The sequence below is a fragment of the Schistocerca serialis genome, chromosome 1 (assembly GCF_023864345.2).
Source record: "Schistocerca serialis cubense isolate TAMUIC-IGC-003099 chromosome 1, iqSchSeri2.2, whole genome shotgun sequence".
Classification (NCBI taxonomy): domain Eukaryota; kingdom Metazoa; phylum Arthropoda; class Insecta; order Orthoptera; family Acrididae; genus Schistocerca; species Schistocerca serialis.
Window position 1 is genome coordinate 1,093,741,339 of NC_064638.1, and position 16,591 is coordinate 1,093,757,929.

The 16,591-nt window shown below is 38.6% G+C and overlaps 1 protein-coding gene across 1 annotated transcript in view; it reads left to right on the plus strand.

Annotated features, from left to right (window-relative positions):
• The window catches only part of LOC126416140 (carbonic anhydrase 13-like), a 259,981-nt gene extending 243,693 nt beyond the window's left edge, over positions 1 to 16,288 (plus strand). Inside the window, exons 6-7 of the mRNA XM_050083689.1 lie at positions 2,641 to 2,747; positions 15,638 to 16,288. Coding sequence (XP_049939646.1) covers positions 2,641 to 2,747; positions 15,638 to 15,778 — 248 coding nt within the window. The 3' untranslated portion in view covers positions 15,779 to 16,288. The remainder of the gene's footprint in view (positions 1 to 2,640; positions 2,748 to 15,637) is intronic.
• The last annotated feature ends 303 nt before the right edge of the window (positions 16,289 to 16,591 follow it).

Below are 16,591 nucleotides of genomic sequence, written 5' to 3' on the forward strand. Positions count from 1 at the left end.
TGAATGCTTTCACTGTGACAACTGGAATTTGGCTTCCAGAGCATTTCCGTACACCCAGTACACGTTGTCAGTGATTATGGTGTTCATGAAGTCAGGGTCACTGTTTGTGGAGGCCAGCATGTCCTGTGAGGCTTCAATGTGAAATTGCTTTTGCTCCATTGTCAGCAGCTTTGGCAGGAATTTGTCAAGTCTCTTCATGGCCTAATCTTTCATCATAATGGAATGTGTTGAAAAGTTGCTGGTTCTCACCACTTCTTAGATTTCAAACCGGTTGTACCACTCCTTAATCTACATGAAGCCCATAGCATCATCACTAAAAGCCGTCTGAATCTTCTGAATGGTTTCCACCTGGCAGTTTCCAGTTTCTGGCAAAATTTAATGCAGTAGCGTTCCTCCAGTCGTTCTGTCATTTCACTTGCAATGAAAAACTTACACAAGCACCATACACTACCTCACTCAACTGCTGCTTCCCAGAAACTGATGCTATCAACAGGCGGGAAAAAATTCACGCATGTGCACAATGTTTCAAGGTTGGCTCATGCAAGTGTGCTAGAGTCAAATCCACCCGGTGTTTGCAAAAAGAGAGATAGTGCTACACTCTAACAATTTTAGACAGCAGGTGTTTTAAACTAAGGTTGCTTAAGACAAAATAAAGATTGGGCTTACATCACCAAATTTTTGACCAGCAAGTATGACAGCCACTACCAGATGCTTTGTATACTCTGCTTTGCTTTGTGGTGTGTGTTGCTTGTTTTTTCTTCTCTTGTTTTCAAATGAGTGAGGAAGCCCATCATGGTGCTTGAATATGACTCAAGGGATCTACATCTAAAACCATGTGTTGGTTCTGCTTTTCCATTAGCACAGAACATGTGTGTAGACTGCCAAATCTTAAAGAGCGAGGCTAGGTTTGTTCCCCCAGACTACACAGGAAGTGGAATTTTATGTGACCATTTCCTTAGAGGTCTCAAATTAGTCTTGTGTGATATTTGTTTATCAATATTTATTGATATGGACATAAAAATATGAACAATAACCAATACTCCAGCAGCGATTGAGCAACAGTGCTGCATGGCAGTAGCAACCAGCATGGGCCAGTGCAGCTGTAGTACTGTTTATTTTTAATGTTTTACTGTCCCTTCCAATACAGATAAAACAAATATAGTACTAGACTGATGTGGGTCTGCTCTATTGACTGGATATGTAAAAATCTACTTTAAAAATGATTTTGTTTGGACTGCAGACCAAACTGACACTTTCTATTGACAATGGGCATCACATGAAATACATAATGAGCAGTATTGTTTTGGGCTGACTCCATCTACATAATGTAAAACCAAAATTGCAAATATCTGCTGAAACATTGAAGAAAACGCACCTGATGACTTTCAGGAGGTACACGCCGTCTTCAGGCCACAGGTGGCCTATCGGGACCATCTGACCACCGTGTCATCCTCAGTTAAGGATGCAGATAGGAGGGGCGTGTGGTCAGCACACAACTCTTCCAGTCATTATGGTGGTTTTCTTTGACCAGAGCAGCTGCTATTCGGTCAAGCAGCTCCCCTCAATTGGCATCACAAGGCTGAGTGCACCCCAAAAAATGGCAACAGCGCATGGCAGCTGGATGGTCACCCATCCAAGTGCCGGCCACACCCGACAGCCCCGGTGATCTAATGGGAACCGGTGTATCCACTGCGGCAAGGCCGTTGGCCCTTAGGAGGTACACTAGGCTGGAATTATTTGAGGGGAAACCATTTGGCTCACACACGAGAGAGAGAGAGAGAGAGAGAGAGAGAGAAAACTTTATGCTTCCCTCCACCTTGAACTGTATGCCTAGGCACCTCAATATATGCGAATGAATACATACAACAGATTAAAATGGAGTAGGTTAATTCAGATGACTTTAGGTTCCCAAAAGAAAGACAATGAGGTACAGATACTGAAACTATTTCTCAGTGGATGAATTCCTGCAGGACAAACTGGTAATTTGAGCTGGATGCAACTTATGTATCCCAATGTAATCATTATAGTGTTATTTATTATTTATTAATGCAAAAATCATTGTAAATGTATTGTAAATATTTGACATGTCTCCTGTAAACAAACAAAATGGATTGCAAATGTATGTCATGACACAAATAAACCATAATTCACAATTCACAGTGTCTGCACTACATGAGCTAAAGCATGTTGTTTTTAGAGCTGATATGGAATTAGTGAAGTGATAAAGTTGCTGAAATGCATACCACTGTAACAAAGAAAGTTTTCATTAAGGTAAACAGGGTACTCAAAAGAGAAGACTATATTTCTGTTTTAATAAGTCAATACCACCTTCAAAGTCATTCTAGAAAAGTTAGAGTTTCTTCTATTTATTTTATTTCATTTATAGAGCAATTACTATTTTGGTAGCAAACACATAATGTGGTGAATGATTTTATTTTTAATCTGTTGTACCATTTTGATTGGTTAAACATTACTCTTCTATAATTTCGCAATATCCATCATAATTATGATACCTGCAATTTAACTTAACACTGATTTTATGATTGAGAGCTGTTAATTGTTTTGACAGCATTTTTCAATTTTTTTATCAGCTATTGAAGTTATTAGTTTCTTTACAAGTAATGCCTGTTTATTTTTCAGACTTCAGTCAGTACTGGACTTATGAGGGCTCCTTGACAACCCCACCATGCACCGAAAGCGTGATATGGATGATCCCGAAACAACCAATTCGAGTATCTGGAAGTCAGGTATGTTTAGTAGAATTAAGTGACAACTTAATACAGCATTCAGCAGAAAAGTAAACCAACACCTTATGTGGATCATCTGGAAAGCACAAATTGTTTTTTACCGGGCAGCAGATTATAGACATGAACAAAAGCAACAGAACCTCTCAGAACCAGAAGTTTTTTCACTTTTTTTTTTTACTATCCTTAGACTATTCAGTAAAACAATACTGGACTTGTTAGATACACTACAGAAATAACATATACAAATAAAAAACAGAAACAAAATAAGACCAGACTAGGCAAGGACAGAGCATGAAGTTGACCATGGCCTAATCAAAGGAACCATCCCAGCATTCACCTTAGCAACTTGCAAAAATCGAGTATTTTTGAAAAAAGGGATTTAGTTGGATGACACTGGACTGCTCATATGAAACACTATTTGAAATATAGGCTCAAAGGGACAAATCAGGATAAGGTAACAGGAAACTGAAATTTCTTCCTACTCTATATTTTAAGCAGCATATCAAAGAAGTCATAAAGAAATAAAAGGAAGGTTCAGACGTGGAATTCAAATTCAGAGTAAAAGAATATCAATGATACAATTCACTATCGATATTGCTATTCTCTGTGAAAGGAGGAGGAATAACAAGGTGTACTGAATGGAATGGTCAGTAGATTGAGCATAGAATATGGACTTAGAGCAATGCAAAAATAAAAAAAACTACTGAGAAGCAACAGAAATGAGATTACTAACAAACTTAACCTCAAAACTGTGGAGTGCATAGTAGAAATAGTGAAGAAATTCTTTTCGAAGATGTTGAGCTACAGTCATGAAATACTGTTTAAAAGAGTAAACTGCCATTTGACTGTGTATTACTACATTTGTTTTATCCAGAGTCTGGCTTTTATGCCATTCTCAAGTACAATATTAAAAGTTGTTAGACCATTATTGTGTCATAACTGTTAAGGCAGGCTGCAAAGTGGAATGGTCACATGTGGAAGTGGGCATGATATCAAGATGTAGCCAAGTCAAACACAGCTGACTGACACTAGATAGAACACAGAGAAGGAGAAGAAAACAGCAACCCACAAACAATCAAGTGGAAAGTGGAAACCTTTGCTACAACAATATCAATGGTCAAGAGCAAAGAGAGAGACAATTTGAATCATGACCAGACCAAGTGCCAAGCGAGGTTATTATTGAATAGTCCATAGTACAGCAGTGACAGTAACCGACAGCATCAGATGCAAGTATGTAACTGACTGACTGTTCACTTGGTGGCCATATTTACAGCAGCCACAAGGGACACTACTGGCTGGAGAATTCACATGGCGAGATGAGTGGCTGCTCATGCTGCAATTGCAGTGCTGTGGTGAGATTGTGCCCTCTAGAAACCATCTAGGATTATTTCCTCTGGCAGGCAGTCAACCTCTGTGCAGCCAGATACCATATCCTCCCCTCTGAAACAGGCACGTAGTTGGAAACACCCCAGACAATGCCATGGGGGTAGACTGGAGTCATGTTTGAAGATCTGGTTCCTTGACAGCCAGTTGCAGAAAGGGAGGATGTTCAGTGGTGTCCATTAAGGCATAGTTGGTGCTGGGTGTGCCAAGGTGTTCCACCAATCCACATGGATGTGGAAGGAATTGGGAATTGCTGGTGCAACAGTGTGGAGACATAGGCTGGCACCACATTGGCACCAGGAGGAAGTGGAGAAGGCGGTGGTGGTGGTGGTGGTGGTGGTGGTGGTGGTGGTGGTGGTAACACCTCTACTGGAGGCCAGAGCGGGTTGTGATAGTACAGCTTGAGTCCCTTCTGTGTTTGGACTGAGGTAACCTGCAGCCCATGGGTCTCCACTGGTGTACAAGTCTGAGTACAGCAATGATAGTAACTGGCAACATCAGATGCAAGAACAGAACTGACTTACCATTCACATGGCACTGGCTGGTGTATTCATGTGGCCAGACGAGTGGCGCACTCATGCTGCAAGCACAGTGCTGTGGTAAGACTGTGCCCTCTAACAGCTGTAGTGTCAGGCGTGCATAGCTCTGTCAGGTATGTAAGACTGGGAGGGGTGGGAGTGGGTCTCTGAAGAGGTTAGCATCAAAAGATGGAACAGGGTCTGCGGTTGCCAACCACAGAGGAGCTCAATAGCACTACAACTGTTAATCGGTTTGGTTTGATAAGTGCTCAAAAACAGGGTGAAGTCTGACATAGAGGCAGAGGATACGACACATTTTTCATTTTTAAATTTTTTTTTTATTTGCTGCTTAAAGGTCCAACTGAGACATTCCACATCACCATTTGAGTAAGGATGGAATGGAGGGCTGCAAATATGTTCTATGCCACTGGCCTTGCAGAAATATTAGAAAGCAGATGGCGTGAATTGTGGCCCATTATTGGAGACCAGTATGCGAGGCAACTGCAGTGAATTTACAGTGTCCTACTGCACTCGTTGGGTGGGATGGGAGCAGCATGTGCAGCTTTGACACTCTGAGCAAAGAGCGTGAGCACATGCAGGACCCTGGCAATCCATACAATCTGCTCGGGAGTGAGCGGAAAATCACTGCAGGCTTGAAGGACCACTGACAAGGTGCAACTGGACACTCAGACACCGTGGATACATCGGATAACAATGAATTGCAACATTGCTGGAACCTGCAGATTGCCCAATGTCTGTGACATAGGGTGGAACGTATGGTGGCATGTTAATCGCAGAAATTTATGGCCTCACCGTGCATCATTCATAGCAATGTGTGCAGTCTGAAGGAGTGTGTGATGTGCAAGACATCCTCAAACAATAGGTTATCTACTTTAAATCCTGTGAGTGGTTCTCAGGACCGGGTTCCAGCTAAACAACACCACAAATCATGGAGTCCACATAAAAAGCCTTGCAGCTTTGATTGGGACAAGTGAAATGGCATTTGTGGCTTAGACATTTGAAGTTTGTGGCCCAGGACAGGTACGATTGTTCATGTTGTTTACAGTGTTGGTGAAACTTGAGCCTAGAGGGTACCACATGATATTTCTGGAAATAATAATTAGTCAACAGAGGTCAGACAGAGGCACCAATTTATGGAGAAGAAAGAACATATGCAGGGATGAATAGTGGCATTGACTGCAGGGCGGCTGAGGCATGGAGCAAAGTGGCCTTATGCGCTCAGAGTTTGTCCACCTGAAGCTGCTGCTGTTGCATTAGCTGCTGCTGCTTTTGCTCCAGCAGGCAAACTAATTTAGCATTATACTACTCAACATCTACCTTTTTCCTTGTCACCTATACTATATCTGAGTGGCCGAATGCCCGCACGGATATCAGAGCCCAGGAGAGAAACACCTTACACCAAAAGCCAGAAGGATCACTTGCAGAAGAGAATGTGACACCAAGCGGAAGCTGAACTGAGTACAGTTGACTGACAGCAGACAGGACAAGACCAAAGCAACCTATGTAAACAATGGATTGCAAAGTGGAAAGTGAAAATAACTCCACTGTACAAACACAAGTTCAGTGAAGTTATTTTGTCTACTCACATATGAGAAATGGATAGCAAATGCTGGTTAGATATGATCTGTCTCTAAACTGAAAAGCGGGCGGTGCTCAAGGTGGGGGAAGCTGCCTATCCTGAAAGAACACTACAACTGCCATTCAGGATAACTAAGAATCAGTGTAGAACATTCCACAGATCTGGCACAAGGCGAACTGTGGAAGGTTTGGTTGTTGTTGCTGTTGTGGTCTTCAGTCCTGAGACTGGTTTGATGCATCTCTCCATGCTGCTCCATCCCGTGCTAGCTTCTTCATCCTCCAGTACCTACTGCAGCCTACGTCCTTCTGATCTGCTTAGTGTATTCATCTCTTGGTCTCCCTCTACGATTTTTACCCTCCACGCTGCCCTCCAGTACTAAATTGGTGATCCCTTGATGCCTCAGAACATGTCCTACCAACCGATCCCTTCTTCTAGTCAAGTTGTGTCACAAACTCCTCTTCTCCCCAATTCTATTCAATACCTCCTCATTAGTTATGTTGATCTACCCATCTAATCTTCAGCACTCTTCTGTAGCACCACATTTCGAAAGCTTCTATTCTCTTCTTGTCTAAACTATTTATCGTTCACGTTTCACTTCCATACATGGCTACACTCCACACAAATACTTTCAGAAACGACTTCATAACACTTAAATCAATACTCGATGTTAACAAGTTTCTCTTCTTCAGAAACGCTTTCCTTGCCATTGCCCGTCTACATTTTATATCCTCTCTACTCCAACCATCATCAGTTATTTTGCTCCCAAAATAGCACAACTACTTTACTACTTTAAGTGTCTCATTTCCTAATCTAATTCCCTCAGCATCACCCGACTTAATTCAACTACATTCCATTATCCTTGTTTTGCTTGTGTTGATGTTCATCTTATATCCTCCTTTCAAGACATTGTCCATTCCATTCAGCTGCTCTTCCAAGTCCTTTGCTGTCTCTGACAGAATTACAATTTCATCGGCGAACCTCAAAGTTTTTATTTCTTCTCCATGCATTTTAATACCTACTCCAAACTTTTCTTTTGTTTTCTTTACTGCTTGCTCAATATACAGATTGAATAGCATCAGGGAAAGGCTACAACCCTGTCTCACTCCCTTCCCAACCACTGCTTCCCTTTCATGCCCCTCGACTCTTATAACTGCCATCTAGTTTCTGTACAAATTGTAAATAGCCTTTCGCTCCCTGTATTTTACCCCTGCCACCTTCAAAATTTGAAAGAGAGTATTCCAGTCAACATTGTCAAAAGCTTTCTCTAAGTCTACAAATGCTAGAAATATAGGTTTGCCTTTCCTTAATCTTTCTTCTAAGATACGTCGTAGGGTCAGTATTGCCTCACATGTTCCAACATTTCTACGGAATCCAAACTGAATCTTCCCCGAGGTCGGCTTCTACCAGTTTTTCCATTCATCTTTAAAGAATTCGCGTTAGTATTTTGCAGCTGTGACTTATTAAACTGATAGTTCGGTAATTTTCACATCTGTCAACACCTGCTTTCTTTGGGATTGGAATTATTATATTCTTCTTGAAGTGTGACGGAATTTTACCTGTCTCATATATCTTGCTCACCAGATGGTAGAGTTTTGCCAGGACTGGCTCTCACAAAGCTGTCAGTAGTTCTAATGGAATGTTGTCTACTCCCGGAGCTTTGTTTCGACTCGGGTCTTTCAGTGCTCTGTCAAACTCTTCACGCAGTATCATATCTCCCATTTCATCTTCATCTACATCCTCTTCCATTTCCATAATATTGTCCTCAAGAACATCGCCCCTGTATAGATCCTCTATATACTCCTTCCACCTTTCTGCTTTCCCTTCTTTGCTTAGAACTGGGTTTCCATCTGAGTTCTTGAGATTCATAAAAGTGGTTCTCTTTTTTCCAAAGTTCTCTTTATTTTTCCTGTAGGCAGTATCTATCTTACCCCTCGTGAGATAAGCTTCTACATCCTTATATCCCTGCTTAGCCATTTTGAACTTCCTGTCGATCTCATTTTTGAGACGTTTGTATTCCTTTTTGCCTGCTTCACTTACTGCATTTTTGTGTTTTCTCCTTTCACTAATTAAATTCAGTATCTCTTCTGTTACCCAAGGATTTCTACTAGCTCTCATCTTTTTACCTACTTGATCCTCTGCTGCCTTCACTATTTCATTCCTTAAAGCTACCCATTCTTCTTCTACTGTATTTCTTTCCCCCATTCCTGTCAATTGTTCCCTTATGCTCTCCCTGAAACTCTGTACAACCTCTGGTTCTTTCAGTTTATCCAGGTCCCATCTCCTTAAATTCCCACCTTTTTGCAGTTTCTTCAGTTTTAATCTCCAGTTCATGTATTTATTTATTTATTTATTTATTCATCTGTGGAACAATAAATATTGTATGGATGTCATATGTTGCTAATAATCTACATCTATGTTAACTATTCTTTTACAGTATAACAACTTTTACTTATTAAAAAGGTTTTAAGCTTTTGTCTGAAAGTGAGGGGCTCATTTATTTCTTTAATTTCTTCTGTTAATTTGTTATACAGTTTTATCCTATTATAAAATAACTTTTTTGCGTCTTTGCCTTGTTCTTTCTATCTAGATGGAGGTGGTGACAAGCTCTTGTTTCATGGTCATGTATTAGGCTGTTTGTGTTGTACATTTTGAGATTTTTCTTAATGAATATTATGTTCTGAAAGATATACTCACAAGAAACAGTTGAATGCCTAGCTTTCTAAATAATGCTAGACAGTGGGCCCTGTTGTTGCTGTTTGTTATTATCCTTATGGCTCTTTTTTGTACTTTGAACACAGTTTGTATGTTACTGGCACTTGTTCCCGAAAACATGATCCCATAGCTGAGGACTGAGTGTAGATATCCATAATATGTTATTTTAAGACAGGTATTATTGCATACTGGTGCAAGGATTCTAAGAGCATAGCATGCTGTGGATAATTTCTTTGCCAAAATGTTGACATGGTTTGTCCATTTCAGTTGGCTGTCTACATTCATCCCTAAGAATTTGGTACTTGTTACACATTATTATTAACTAGTGGCATTGTGTTTTTTGTTCAATTGGAAGTTAATATAGTTAGTTTTCTTTACATTTAGGGTTACTTTATTTTTTAATGACCAGTTGTGGACATCATTGAGAGCCTCGTTTGCTCTTTCTGACAGTTGTGTTGGATTTTCACCTGTTATTACTATGTTGCTGTCATCAGCAAAAAGTATTTTTTCTCCATGTCCGATACTTTGAGGGAAGTCGTTAATGTATATAAGAAACAATATTGGGCCTAATACACTTCCCTGTGGGACGCCGATATTCACATTTTCTGGGTCAGACAGGTGTTTTATAAGGGAATTGTTTGAAACTTGTGATATCTCAACTCGTTGAACTCTGTTTTCCAAGTATGATTTGAACCACTTCTTTGTCACACCTCTTATTCCTATTTGCCCTAATTTATGAAGTAAGATTTTGTGGTCAACTGTATCAAAGGCCTTGGACAAGTCTAAAAAGATACCACTTACATTTTCACCTTTGTCCAGTGCTTCTAAAATTACTTTAGTGAACTGTGCTATAGCAGACTGTGTGCCTTTTCCGGGCCTAAAACCAAATTGGTCATTGGAAAGAAGATTATATTTATTCAGGTAATTTAGCATTTTTTTGACTAGTATTTCTATTATTTTAGAAATGATAGACAGTATAGAGATCAGCCTGTAGTTCTCTACATTTTCCACATCTCCGTTTTTAAGGATAGGTATAACTTTTGCTTGTTTTAGGTACTCCGGAAAGTATCCATTTTCGAAAGATTCATTAATTATGTCTGTTAATGGGCCCTTTATGGAGTCTATACAATCTTTAATTACGCAGACTGGGATTTCATCAAGTCCTACTGAAGTTTTATTTTTTAGTTGGTGTACTACTAGTGCCACTTCCCTTTCTGTAGTTGGCAAGAGCACCATTGAGTTTGTTGGCTGGTTCTGAGTAGGTAAATCATACGTATCTGGAAATTTCTGCTGTAATTTTTTTGTAAAACTACTGAAATATGAGTTTACAAAATCAGCTAATTTTTTAAGGTTACCTACTGGTACATCTTTGTTTTTTATTTGTGAATTGAAGTCCTTTTTAGCAGTTAGATGTTTCCTGTTTGACGATGTTCCAGGCTGCTTTGCTCTTGTTTTCAGCTTCAAGTAATATTTTGTTGTTTGAAAGTTTTTTTGCAGCTAGCAACACCTTTCTGTATATTTTCCTGTACTTTTTGTAGAATTGCAGAACTTCTGGGTTAGATTGATGAATTTTTAGGGAGTTGAGATATCTAAGAGTTTCTGAGGATTTTTTGATACCTGTAGTCACCCATTGATTTCTCTTTGTAGTTTTAATTTGATAAAGAGTTTTGGGAAACATCTCTTCAAATCTGAGTTTAAAAATTGAAATGAACTTGATAAATTTCTGATTTGCATTGGTTTCTGCATAGACTTCCCTCCAATCTTCAATTCTAGCTGGGATTTAAACTGATACAGGGCTGATTTGGAAAACATTCTTTTGTATGTACAAAGTTTAGGAGGAGTTTAAACATGAATGTTAGTTTTTAAGATCTGGCAGAGGTGGTCTGATAGGTCCAGGTTTTGGACAACAATATGACATTTTTTACTATCAATATCTGTAGCTACATGATCTATGGATGAAGAGGATTCTTTTGTTATTCTAGTTGGACAATTAACAAGGGAGGATATTCCATAACAGCTTAGAATATTCACGTATATGTTGCTAGCCTTATCAGGCTTCATCATATTAATGTTTAAGTCACCACAGATAATTACATTTGCTTTTGGTCCAGAAACCTTGTCTAAGCTTTGATTCAGTTTTGAGAAGAATATATCAATGTCTCCACTGGGAGAGCGGTACACACAAAATATGACTAATTTTTTTGCTATGCCAGGTCCTATTATTTCAACAGCGGAAAGTTCGAAATGTTTGTCCTCACCTAGATCTAAAAGATCATATCTAACTTTAAATGACCTACCTTTTTTTTACATAGATACATGAACCTCCACCATTCATTGAAATTCTACTATAGTAACATGCAAGGTCAAATGAGGCTAATGCAATGTGTTCAATTTCCTTCCCTTTGCACCAGTGTTCAGTGATACACAAAATTTGGCTATCAAAATTTTCCAATTCTACTTCTAGCTGTTGTGCTTTGTTCTTTATGGCTTGAATGTTTTGGTGAAACACTGTTAGGCATTTGTTTTCACATATCTTGGTGGCGCCTTTCCCTTTAGACCTGATGCTAAAAAATCCTTTAGATGGGCTGGTGGCATGGTTATTCTTCTGTTGATGACAGTGGAGGTGAGTCTGTTGCCAGTTAGACTTGGAAGTTGGTGTATCTAAAGGTATCTGCCTTATGTTAGTCTTGTAACTGAGGCCGGGTACCAAAAATCCTTGTTGTGGATTCCTCTGCTTGCAAGCATTTATCTCTTTCCCTGTTGTGTGCTGTTGTTCACGGCTTTGCCCCAGCAAAAATCCTGGCTTCTCAAGGGTGGCTGCATTCTTCTGGTGTGATGACTGCTCCTGTTACCACTGCTGCTGCTGTGTGCTGTTGCAGTGAATGCCAGTGATTCTGGTTGCTTGGTTATTGATGTTGGAACTACTGCTTCTGATGTTGCTGTGACTGCTAATGATTCTGGTTGGTTGGTTTTTGATGCTGTAACTATTGCTTCTGTTGTTAGTTCTGCTGCTGCTAATGTTGGTTCAGTAGTAGGTTCCTCTGCTGCTACTGTTTTTTGGATGGTCCATTTGCGTGCTGCTCCTGCTTTTGCTGGTGTTTTGCTATTGGAGATTTATACCATCCCAGTTCAGTGGCTGTCACTTTGTAATTGCATTTAATTGATTCCCTTATTAAGTTTCCTAACCTGACCTTTCCATTTCTGTTAAGGTGAAGCCCATGTTTCGTAAAACATTCTCTGTCAAGTGTGTTTGAGTCAATTAATTTCACATTGCTGAATAGCCTACAACTACTTTTAGGTTTCACATTAATTCTGTGAATTTCCTTATTCACACATGACCATTCAGGTAAATCATGCCTGTGGGTAAAGTTCACCAGTAAAATGTTTGTATTTGACAGTACTAGCAAAAGACTCAAGAGCTGTTTATACATTTTCATAGCATTGTTTTCGTAAATGTCTTTAGCTCCTGCACAGATTACAACACTGTCCTGCTTGTCATAGTTATATTTTACGATGTTTTTCATCACTTCTTTGAAACCAGCACCTGGTTTAACCATGCCTGTGACTGTCGTTGATTTACTATTTACTTGCAGTTCTTGAGAAATTCCTTTGGTGTGACTGTCTCCAAAGACGTCGACTTTTGATTCTTTCTTCTTTGTCACACACGTCGGTTTTTGTTTATTTGTATTTTCACTTTGTTGCAAAATGTTGTATTTGTTTTTATCGCAAAATGTGACAGATTTTACGGAGTTTGTTATTCTTTTAGTGGACAAGGGATTACCTTTTAGCGACACTTTTATCCACTCGGACGTTGTTTCACTGTCTTGCATCACTTCACTAGCGTTTTGCATATCCTTATTGCAGGCATCACTACTATTCGACAGAACACTGTACCTGTTTTTATCTGTAATTATAATTTCATAACCAACAGATTGTCAGAGGCCCTGGAAATGTCTTAAAATTTAAAACCTGGTTCCTAAATCTCTGTCTTACCATTATATAATCTATCTGAAACCTTTTAGTACCTCCAGGGTTCTTCCATGTATACAACCTTCTTTCATGATTCTTGAACCAAGTGTTAGCTATGATTAAGTTATGCTCTGTGCAAAATTCTTCCAGGTGGCTTCCTCTTTCATTCCTTAGCCCCAATCCATATTCACCTACTGGAGGTTGAGGTTTGGTATAACTTTTGAAACACCCTGTCATTGTTTTTTGTGACTAATTGTGTAGGGAGATGGGGACTCTCTTGCTCGCTCTTCAGTTTGCAGATCTATGAAGGAAGGGAGTGCATGACCACAATCTGGTGATCTACTCTACCTTCCATCACACATCTGTCCCTGTCCCCCCCCCCCCCCTCCCCCCTCCAGCCCGTCACACCCCCATAACACAATTTTTTCCTTAATGAAGTTCTGTTGCATCATTGTGTGTTACACACATTAAATACTTGTCCTTAACCCATTTCATTTAACAATTTATACGACTAAACTGCTATTTTTGAATAATCTGCAAAATTTATTTCCCCTGAAATGTGGAAACTGTTAGTCCCAGAAAAAATGATACCCTTTTTATGTAGGAAATTTAATGTATTTTAGTTTTGTACCAAGAAACATTTTCACCAAAAGCTGTGATTTTGGCATTATTGAAGAATAACAAAAAAGTGACCTTTAATCATCTGCCCCCATAAAGTGACCTTTAATCATCTGCCCACATGGCTGCTCCCATTCCATCATTCAGGATTCTTAGCACGTTGTTCATGGCACACCTGCCTATGACTGTACAATAATTTGTGACTGTATGAATTTTTCCCCTGATTTTCCTTCACTGATTGGACTAGGATGTTCTCCTGCATACTTTGCTGGGAAAGCTTTCCTGAGAGAAATATCATCATGGTGAAAGGCTTAGCAACCTCCTAATGGTTTTTTTACAACTCATATGAAAGTTTATGGTTCCAATGTGACACACAGTTTTCATCTATTACGAGTTTCACTGCAGCATACACTTATTACTGAGAGAACCACTTATTATACTCAACAATCATCATGCAGGCATAGAAAGCTGAAGAAAAGTTGCACATAACATGTGGCAGTTAAGATGGGCCACCCCAAATACACCCCAAACAACTCTATTAGGGTGCTTTTTTTGCTATGCTATAACAGACATTGTGCTGAATTTACTGATGTGCATCAGTAATTTTTAATATTTATTGCATCCTAACTAGGAAATAGTTCTTTTTTTAATGTTTTAATGGAACTATATACTATTTTGTGGCAGTGGTAAGAGCACTCATTGAAGACTTAAACATAATGTGTGTATCTTGATCAAATAGTAAAAAGATAAGTGGTGTGGCAAAACAGTCACACCACCAGAAGCAGCTCAGATTCTATACAGTAAGTTACTGAACTTCTCCTCAAAGGCTCCTTCCAATGCTAAGGAAAAAATTGTATGGTTCCATTTAAAAAATAAAAGCAGTGCCATTCTGGCAGCCATATACCTTAAAAACTACTTTCATGTGTTAGAAAACTCACCATAGTGCCCACTATAACTTAGCAGAAACCACACCTTGGCTTATTCTAGATATATTTTGGGAGGCATATCTTAGTTTTCTCATCCTGTATACATCATTTATAAGGAGGCCCTCCACCACTATAATCAAGTAAGTTGAATCAGTGATGAGGCTGGAATAGAGTTTGATAGAAGTGTGCACATAAGAAGTTTTGCACAGGTGGTCATTAGGACATCAACAATACGGCAAGAAACTGAAGTTTGGAAAGGTGCAGAAAGTGATCAGGTTGTTATAGAGGTTGGGAAATGTTCAAGTAGTTAGGAGACACAATAAATACTGTTAACAGAATTCCATGGCATGAGTTAAGAATGTAACAACACTGGCAGTAAAGCTGGTTCGTATGTTCCAAGTTACAATACTTCTTGTGAATAACAGCAGAAATTGTACTCATTGTTGTGAAGTAGTTGTCTAGGGGACTATTGTTATAGATCCTGATTGAATGCTTGTAAAAACTTGGTGAGCTTTATCCACTGACTTCAGAATATTGTTGCCAATAATAAATGACCTTACTACCCAATACGTGTCATATAGTAATAATAAAGTTTGTGAAATAAGGCTACAAAAGCATTTGTTTAGTTAATACAGTTGTAACTGCTTTTTTTCATTGTATTATTACTATATTATTTCTTTTTTAACTTCTAAAATCCTACATTCTACTATTATCAGTGATACACAGAAGGAATGTCGTGTGCCTTGCTGCAACCTCTCTTATAAGTGGCAATCACTTACACTAAATTTAAAGTACTGGCAATAATATGCTGCTATAGGGATTTGCAACACTTTCATCTAAGAGTAGAGACTACTATTGACCATCAGGCTTCAAAAATTTATTGTGTTAAAAAAATGCAGAAGTTTTGTTTGGACATGTGAGCTATGGACAGATAGATAGATCTATTCTTCATTCCATATATCCATAGTGATGAGACCTTCAAGGATGTATAACACACAAAAAATGTATATTTACAAAAGAATGGATTTGCTAATTTTCCTTCCATGCTTGTAAGAGCATGCATGTTTATGTATGTAAGTAATTTTAGTCGTATGGCAGATTTTATCATTCATTACTTTACTAAGTGTTAATTTCTTTATATTTATTATTTATCCTCTATTACAGCTTTCAGCATTTCGTAGTCTGCGCTGTTATGGACCAGGAGAGCAATGTCCTTGTGATGAACTTCAAGGCCTTGTAGTGAAAAATTACAGGCCTCCTGTGCCACTTGGCAATAGGCAGCTTCGAGAATGTGGTTCACTTTAAGTCTTCTTTTTCTGCAGTGGTGTGGGAAATGGGAAAAATAAATAACTTCTCTACTGACATCACCAAATTATAGCTGTTACTGAAATATATTTTACTTTATGTCAACAAAACTTTTGAGAGAGTTTAATATAAAGGCTGTTCTTTAGTGTTAGCATCTCAGGAAGATTTCTATTTTTGTTTTTGTTGGAAATATATATACATAATAAAAATTGTTATGTATTCTTGTCAGAGTTTTTGTTAACATAGGGGATTGCTTATGTGAAGATTTTAAAGCCAGATAGTAAAATAATTATAAATATTTAGCATAAAGTGACAGAATGATGCTAGAAATGGGCCTGTTATTTAAAGGTTTTATAGTATAAATATGTTTAGGTTATAAAAGTTTGTGTATAGTGATTTTATAATATGTTGAGTGCTGATTTATGTATTGATAAACTTTGTTACCAGATGTAAATGTATTTACTGTTATTCTGATATATATTGTACAATAAAAAATGGGATCTATGTTTCCTTCAGATGTAATTAAGCCTGTCTCAGAAACTTTCCAGTATCATAACTCGTCTACAGACACTAATTGTACAATAATCACTTACTGCTGCTGCTGCCAGTACTACTACTACTATTAATACTAGCACCATCACCACCGCATCTTTCCATGAAAAGTAGCCTACCTGCACCAGCTTCAGATTGTTATTCACTGCTAGTAAAAGAATTTATAAAGTGGCGATGATTCAGTGAAGAAACAGATTGTTAAATAGCAAAAATCTTAATCCGTACATCTGTGATAGAATGTTTTATGGATTTATTTGCCAC